Raw genomic sequence first — 7,987 nt, 5'->3', positions numbered from 1 at the left:
GGGAATGGTCTTCTACATAGCAGAAAACACATGATCCATATGTACTAAGAAGAATGAGGTATACTTAAAGAGTACAAATATTATATTAGGTGAAGAAGAATAAGAGCAGAGTACCTATCTGGTGAGCAGTGGAGAAAGGGAGAGAAGCTCTTGATCTGAGAGAGGTGCCTGGAATGTGTGTAATAAATTATATGGGATGAGTATTGTTTCTTTCTATACAAACGTCTATATATTAAACGTATTGTTGCAGATTTCCTAAAATGCATGATAACGAATATCTTTATTAAGTGTGAGATTGGAGATTAGTTATCTAATGCCATATATGTTTATGATATAAAAATATAACATTACTTTCGTAGGAACTATAAAGATTTGAAACTAAAACATGTTCGAATAAAACAGAAATGTTGATATTTTAGAAGATCATAATTTTTTAAGATCAACACCTTCTTGATAACGTAGATGTTAATATATTAAGTAATACATGCATGCATACGTAAATATATAATCCATGCATTCAAAAGTATCAATCAACGACTTCTGATCAACCAATTATATCCTTTACTCATATAATTCAACACCTTCTTAATTAAGTATTAAGCAAGAAGGAAAAAAACAAAGCATAGTCTTTATTAAACACCAAGATTGTTCAAATGACACAAAAGCAAAGTCTAAAGATGAAAAACAAAGCATAGTCTTTATGAAAACAAAGAAACAGTACTCAAAATTTATTAGCCACATTTGGCACGCTTGGTCTCTCCAGACTCGATCCCATCAGAGTTCCTTTTCACAGTCCCATCTGCAGCTCCATCCTTCTCATCAGCAGGCTCCTCTTCCACGTCCTCATCTATGTTGCCTTTAAGTGCTGGAACTTTCAGAGGAAGAACTTTGGTGACAGTCAAAGACTGGGTCTTGCCATCCAGGTTGTGTTTTGATACCTTGATAACGAACGTGCGAGTCTGTCCAATGGAATCAGTCAGAGACGGTGTCACCGGGACTCCATGATTATCTCCGACCCTTTCATTGGCCTAATACAAATTCAAACATGTGTAAGAACACAATCTAACCCTGAATGGCGGATCGGTATGTAATTACCTCAAAGTAGCTCTCAACCAATTCTGAGGCTTTCATCCCAGTCAACTCACGCCCAGCATCACCGAGAAGCACAAAGCTAGCGTGATCATTGTTGTCATAGACAGAGAGCTTTGTGAGATACCTATGATACATGAACATTAATAATGGATGCTGATAGTGTATCTGACACACACAAAAAAAAAAAACTATGAATAAAAATCTTACTCTGCAGCGCCGACAATCTCAGTCTTTCCACACTTCTTACACATAAGCGTGGTAGGCCCTTTGGTTGCTTTAGTCTTGCACCCACCACAAGCAATATAATACCACGCCGAGTCACGCACAATATCATCAATAGTGGCTGAGCACTAGAACCAAGCGACCTGCGAATTACATCAGAGAATATACTAAATAACTAAAGCTAGCGCAACGTATGGACGAAAGAATGAATTATTGTACCTTTGCCCCTTCCTGCTTCATGTAAGATAACAATTCTCCTATAGTAGCCGTCTCAGCTTTGGTGACAATCTCAGCATTCACCCTATTGGTAACTTCCGTGTTCGATTCAAACCTGAGAAAATGTTCGGAAACAAATTTTTTAACAAAGTAAAATGCTTGGTGGACTGAAATAGACGTTCCAAATCAATAAAGAACACATACCAAGCCAGATATTCTCTGGTTGCTTGAACATCCATATCAAAAAACACACGCGAGGATGATAGAGATGACAGAGATAAGGCACCTGCAATATGACCAATGTTACATACCAAACAAAATCAAATTAACAAATAACCAATGTTCCCCACGCAGCCTACTAACATCAATAAACCATAACCAAGTCTAGGTAATACTAACCTCCAAAACGTTTTGGATTAACAGTTGTCACCAGAATAACAGTTGGAGGTTTTCCAAGCGCTTTAAACTTCTCACAGAAGACTGCAGCGGCCTTGTCCCATATGTACAACTTCATGACAGAACCACTGCATAAAACCAAACTCATGTGGTATGCAAAACACATATACACATATATAGCATAAACACTATAGAGAACTCACTCATGTGTCTGGACATTGACCAAAATTCTTCTTGAAGAAGCTATCTCGACTTCATCAAGCACAAGACTGTCACTCAAGGCCTGCTCATTCACCAGTTTCACGTGACCGGCATAATCTGCAATAAGATAAATCAATACTTATTGCCCGTATTCCAGACCAATCAAGTAATAAACCGGCCAATTCCGAGAAAAGCTTACCATAAAGATCTCCCCTGAGATCACATGCCGCTTCAAACTCCTCGTAACCATAGAATCGGAACCGGTCTTCAGGAAACGGAACCAGACTGTTCTCGAGAACGGAGAGCACATAATTCCATGTGAAAGCAATGGTCACGTCTGGCTGAGCAACTCGGTACACACTCTTGCTTTTAGATCCATAAAAGTTATTAAGCCTGTAGACGGAACCAACGAACATATGAGGCAAATAGGTCTTGATCCTGTTTGGTGAGATGAACCCTTGGATCACAGTACCCTGATGATAACAAAAAACAAAAGCAACGAATGTTAGTATTTGATCGAACAAGCAATACCAATACAAAATCATAAATGTCGGATTATACATGTTCGTCAATCAGAAGCATTTCAAGACCAAAAAGGACCTTCGTGAGTGTGTTCCGAGCCTCCCAAAAATGTATCAGACGAAACCTTAGCTCGCCTTCTTGTGGTCCGAACTTGACATCTTTGAAGAACAGTACTTCGTCAGAGGCGGAGACGACGGCTTTGCCGTTTAGTTTCTTGGAATTTGGAACGCCAGAGACAGCGATAGGGAGAGAGACTCCGTGTTGACGGGCTCGTTTGACCGGATCAGCGGAGGAGACAACGGCCTTGCCGTTTGATTTCTTGGACTTCGAATCGCCGGAGATAGCTGTAGGGAGATAATCTTCGGGTTGGCCGGCACATTTGGCCAGATCAGCGGAGGAGACAATGGCTTTGCCGTTTTGCTTCTTGGACTTCGAATCGTCGGAGGCAGCTGTAGCGAGAGAGACTCCGGCTTGACCGACTCGTTTGACCGGCTCGGCGGAGGAGACAACGTCTTTTCCGTTTGGTTTCGTCGCGGGAACATCGCCGGAAACAGGTGTTTGGCTGTTGGAATTCATGGTTTGAGATATTTGTGTGTGTAACTAATCTGGAGAAAATACGAAGGTTATATAGAAATTGGAAAGGGGATAGGCGAAAGAACACATTAATGAGTTCTCCAGAGGATTCATTGCACACTCATGAATACGGTGCCGATTGATCGATCTGTGGAGAAAGGAGAAACGATGAAGAGAGGAGTCGTCGAAGAGAATAATCACCGCACCGTTTTAGGGTTGGCAAGCGAAGCGCTGAGAGGAGGCTGATACTGGGCTACACACGAGGTTGAGCTTTCTTTTCTTTTGGACTAATCAATTAAAAAATAGAAGCCCAAGATCAGCCCAAGTTTGTTTGACGTGGACAAACGAACAAACCCCATTGGTCGATTTTTTCTGCCGACGTGGAGGGCATCTCCATTGAGAATATTAAGCTTTTAGTTATTGTATGATTTTTTTCGTGAACATCTAACCCTTTTCTTATGAGGCTCACATGTAAATTAAATTTGGTCATCCCAAGCCCAACAGATAAAGCTTTGTAGTTTAGATGGCCCAACGTTAAAGACCAGACTTGATTAGTTTAAGGTTTGGTCTTCCATGCCACCAAATCCCAGTATCAGGGTTCAAGAAGTTGACATAAACTATTTGTTTAATATAAATTCATTTATCCATGGTCAAACCAAATTGACTTGAAAGAGTGTCAGTTCTTTTTCTAGTCCTCAATCTTGGATGTTAAAACCATTTGACTAAATGAAAAAGAAGAAGAATAAGGGAAGGAAGGTAGAAGTGAACAGAAGATTTTTGTGATTCAATTTTCTAAATTCATATAAAAATAGCTGATAATAAAAGTAAATAGTAGTCATAGAACTAGTAGTTTATATAGATAATAGTCTGCTGTTACACAAAAGCTACAAACTCCATACACTGAAGTACAAAGTTGTTTGCATAACTTAGGAGCTAAAGACAGTCATAGAGATTAGAGTAACCTCCTCACTCCTCATTTTAAACCAACATACCTAAAGAAAGTTAACATGCGATATGGAAAGAAACAGAATTTAGTACCGTAATAACTCAAACCTCCTCTCGTCATTGACTACTTAACTCACTCCATCCTTTTGCGTTTATTTTTCAGTTTTGAGAACATCTCCTCAACATCTTCAGACGTTATCGCCCTTGAAGTACCAACAGACTCCTACAAAAACAAAAAAGATCATCAGAGTGTCTTTTAAAAAAAAAGCTGTGCATCAAAGAGGGTTCATGGAGAATCAGAGTTCTTTTAAATGTATACCAGTAAACTCCTGAACCCTTCTTTGAAGTCTTTGATGCCGTGAGAGAGCTCAACTTTAGTTACATGGTCGAGATTGTTAAAATGATCAAGTGCTTCGCCTTCCTGTTTCTCCAGTTTCTCTGTTCTTTTCTCCTTCGCCTTATTCTCGTATTCGGCAATCGTGTCCTCTGCATCAAGTAAATAGCTAACCTTTCTCTCGCTGTACATCTCTAGGCACTTCTCGCATTTGCATAGCATGTTCCTCCAGTTTTTGGTTACAAACAGCGGTTTCTTCTCAAACTCAGGACACGAGGTTAGACCCGTCGCAATAGCACAACCAGCCGCAGGAAAGGGTTCAGAGTCGGCGAGCTTCTCAGAGCATCCTCTCAAAACAGATTTTTCAGCTTCAGTGCTGTTCTCAGGCTGGAGAGCTTCAGTAGCTGTGGGGGTTTGGTTTGTCTCGGTAGTGTCTGAAGAAGCATTAGCAGAACCATTGGAATCAACTTTAGCAGCAATCCACAGTTTCTCGGGGTAGAGTGTGAGAAACGAACAAACTGGAGAGCAGTTTTGACAAATGAAATCCTCATAAACCGGCACTCCTTCCTCATCTCTTGGAATCTGTTAAACATCACATAGAATTTTGAACTAGAAACACCAAAACAAAAGGCCAAAGGTAAACTAAGGGTAAGCTCTGATCACAAACCTGGCTACTAACACCGTCTGAAGGTTTGGGAGCGAGATGCTCCTCGTGAAACCAATCCTCACAGATACAACACTGTATCATCTCCCCGTGGTCCTCCCCATTTGGGTCAGGGTAAGGTTTGTCGCAAGAGCAGTACAAGCCTTTGAAGTTATGGTTGTAAGAATTCTCGGGGTTCTCTACATCTTTGCCCGGGAGAAGCTTACAGGCTAAAGTTCCAAACTTGGAGTTCCCACAGTCACATCGGAAATTTCTCTTAGTCCAGAGCTCCAAAAGCTTCATAACCACAAACAATATTCAACCATCAGAAAACCAACTAACACATATATGTAAATATATATCAACCTCATGACCATCGTGACAAGTTAAGCAACAGGCAGTGCAGACTCCAGCATTCCCCTCTGGAGTACATGTAATGCAAGAGAAAATGGCCTGTCTTTTCATGTAACCCTTTGGGTAAGTACACTCATCTCCCTCGTCTCCACCCAACACCAAGTCAGCTTCCTTCAAGGATCAAGAATCACAAAAGGAAGTTAGTGAATGTATAATTAATAAAAACAGGACACACAAGATTCTGAAAATGCCAGTGATGAACAAAGAAACCCAAACCATAGACTACTGAATTTGATAGAAACAGTTGAAGAGACACACATACAAACAATCACTAGAGACTGTATAATAACATTCAAGGATCAAGAATCACACAAACCAGGTAATAATATCCAAATAACTTGTGATTACAAACACAAGATTCTGAAAAAAAAATCAGTGATGGGAAAGGAAAATGCGTAATTAATAAACTTTTTAACGATAAGAATTGAAGAGCACCAGCTCTTCGGCATCCATGCTTTCGATGTACTCTTCCATCGTTACAGTTGCCTCAGCATCGTCCTCGAAATCACCCGATGCCATTTTCGCAATCGATCACTCTTTCACAATCTCACACCTGAAAGAACCGAGAGGGATGAAATTGGATGTAAGTAGAGGCTATTAGAAAGACTCGACGAGATAATCCCTAATTTTTTCTCAAAATTTTGAAAACCCTAGATTCTTCGCAAAATCATCAATCGATTACTAATAGTGTTCCAGAAGATAAAAAATTAGGGTTGTTTCATTTTGCAATACTGATAAGATATGATCGCAGAGAGCTAGAGAGAGAGAGGGGGAGAGCAAGTTACGGTGTGAAGCTGAGCACAAGGAGGGCTTTTGGGCTACAACTGAGGATCTAGCCGAGTTCAAGGTCGTTATATAACCCCAGGGACTTTATCGTCCTTTTCCCGCCAATTATCCCCATTTCCATTTTCCCTCCATCCTTTTTTTTTTTTTTGCTTCCACTGTTGTTGAATGTTTTTATTTTCTTCAATTCTCCATTCAACTAAATGTTTAAATTCCATTTAACTTTTCGTGGATATATTATTCTAGTTTTGTAGACAACACTTGAATTTAGTTAACAAAAAATAAAAGAAATGGGTGTGAATTTATTTCTTAACAAAAAATAAATCATGGGATAAATTATGTGTCCATAATGATAATGGTGGGCTAGGTTTCGAGGATTTGGCGGATTTTAATACAGCAATGTTGGGAAAGCAGCTGTGGAGAATAAGGATAATGGTGGGCTAGGTTTCAAGGATTTGACGGATTTTAATATATCAATGTTGGGAAAGCAGCTGTGGAGGCTGATTGAGAAGCCAAATTCTCTTTTCTCGCGAATCTTCAAAGGACGGTACTATAGGAATGCTTTACCCCTGGAACCGATTCGCTCATATTCTCCGTCGTATGGCTGGAGGAGTATTATCTCTGCTAGATCTCTGGTTTGTAAAGGACTAATTAAAAGGGTTGGAACAAGGTCATCTATCTCAGTATGGAATGACCCCTGGCTCCCATCCACCCGTCCGAGACCAGCAAACAAAAATTTTCACGATAGCTACCCGTACCTCACAGTGGATTCCCTCATTCATCAGGAATCCCGAACATGGAATTTACAGGCAATTAGGACTTTGGTGGAACCCAATGATGCAAAAATGATTAAAAGCCTTCCTCTGAGTAGAAATCTGTTGGATGATAGAAATGGATGGTATTTCACTAAAAATTGAAGATACACAGTACAATCAGGGTATCAAATTGAAAGGATATATCCTGATAAGGAGAAACAATCAGAATTTTATGGACCCAACGTGGATATTCTCAAGGCATTCTGCTGGAAAGTGAAGTGTCCTCTAAAGTTAAGGCATTTTCTATGGCAGTTGTTGACAGGTTGTATAGCAGTGACCAAAAATTTAAAATCACGTGGAATACAAGGAAATACAAGATGTGCAAGGTGTGGTGATCCGGAAGAATCAATAAATCATGTTTTTTTTAATGTCCTCCGGCACGGCAAGCGTGGGCACTATCTAAGATTCCATTGAACCCAAATATTTTCCCTTTGGGCTCGATATTTGCTAATATGGATCATCTGTTTTGGAGAGTTAATCCAAAAATGGAGGATCACCAGTTTGCAGGATTCTATGGTACATTTGGAAGGGTCGGAATAATAAAGTTTTTAGTAATATTGATGTTGACCCGAGAGAAACGCTAAACTTAGCTGAATTGGAATCAACACTTTGGGCGGATGCACAAATTGTTAATGATTCCAGGATGGCCCCTGAAGCGCAGTTCAGAGTTAACTCACAGACTACAGGAAGATGGTGTTTCATTGACGGTTCTGGGAAAGATAAGAATTCTTTCTCAGGACAAGGCTGGTTCAACACACTTCCGGGATTTGAGGGTTTGTTAGAGGCAAGGAATGCAAGGGCAAGTCTCTCACCTCTTCATGCGGAGTTGGA

The 7,987-nt window shown here is 40.2% G+C and overlaps 2 protein-coding genes across 3 annotated transcripts; both read right to left on the bottom strand.

The window, feature by feature from the left end:
- Window positions 1-708: 708 nt before the first annotated feature.
- Window positions 709-3,225, bottom strand: LOC106331473. The gene is made up of 9 exons (XM_013769842.1): window positions 2,689-3,225; window positions 2,327-2,600; window positions 2,130-2,244; window positions 1,930-2,054; window positions 1,735-1,816; window positions 1,534-1,645; window positions 1,300-1,457; window positions 1,096-1,216; window positions 709-1,028 (listed from the first exon to the last, which is right to left on the bottom strand). The coding sequence occupies exons 1-7, from the start codon at window positions 3,223-3,225 to the stop codon at window positions 1,443-1,445; spliced, it is 1,260 nt and encodes a 419-aa protein (XP_013625296.1). The 3' UTR covers window positions 709-1,028; window positions 1,096-1,216; window positions 1,300-1,442.
- Window positions 3,226-4,054: 829 nt separating this feature from the next.
- On the bottom strand, window positions 4,055-6,409 carry LOC106318920 (putative E3 ubiquitin-protein ligase UBR7). 2 transcript variants are annotated; one of them, XM_013757126.1, is made up of 6 exons: window positions 6,344-6,409; window positions 5,994-6,111; window positions 5,511-5,669; window positions 5,169-5,441; window positions 4,487-5,083; window positions 4,055-4,390 (listed from the first exon to the last, which is right to left on the bottom strand). In XM_013757126.1, the coding sequence occupies exons 2-6, from the start codon at window positions 6,075-6,077 to the stop codon at window positions 4,301-4,303; spliced, it is 1,203 nt and encodes a 400-aa protein (XP_013612580.1). In that variant the 5' UTR covers window positions 6,078-6,111; window positions 6,344-6,409; the 3' UTR covers window positions 4,055-4,300. The 2 variants fall into 2 exon arrangements, with proteins under 2 accessions (XP_013612580.1, XP_013612656.1); XM_013757202.1 differs by having other exon boundaries at window positions 6,291-6,371.
- Between the last annotated feature and the right edge of the window lie 1,578 nt (window positions 6,410-7,987).

This window comes from Brassica oleracea, chromosome C1, assembly GCF_000695525.1.
Source record: "Brassica oleracea var. oleracea cultivar TO1000 chromosome C1, BOL, whole genome shotgun sequence".
NCBI classification, from domain to species: Eukaryota; Viridiplantae; Streptophyta; class Magnoliopsida; order Brassicales; family Brassicaceae; genus Brassica; species Brassica oleracea.
Note: the sequence above shows the minus strand (reverse complement) of the source record. Positions and strands in the feature narration are given on the sequence as shown.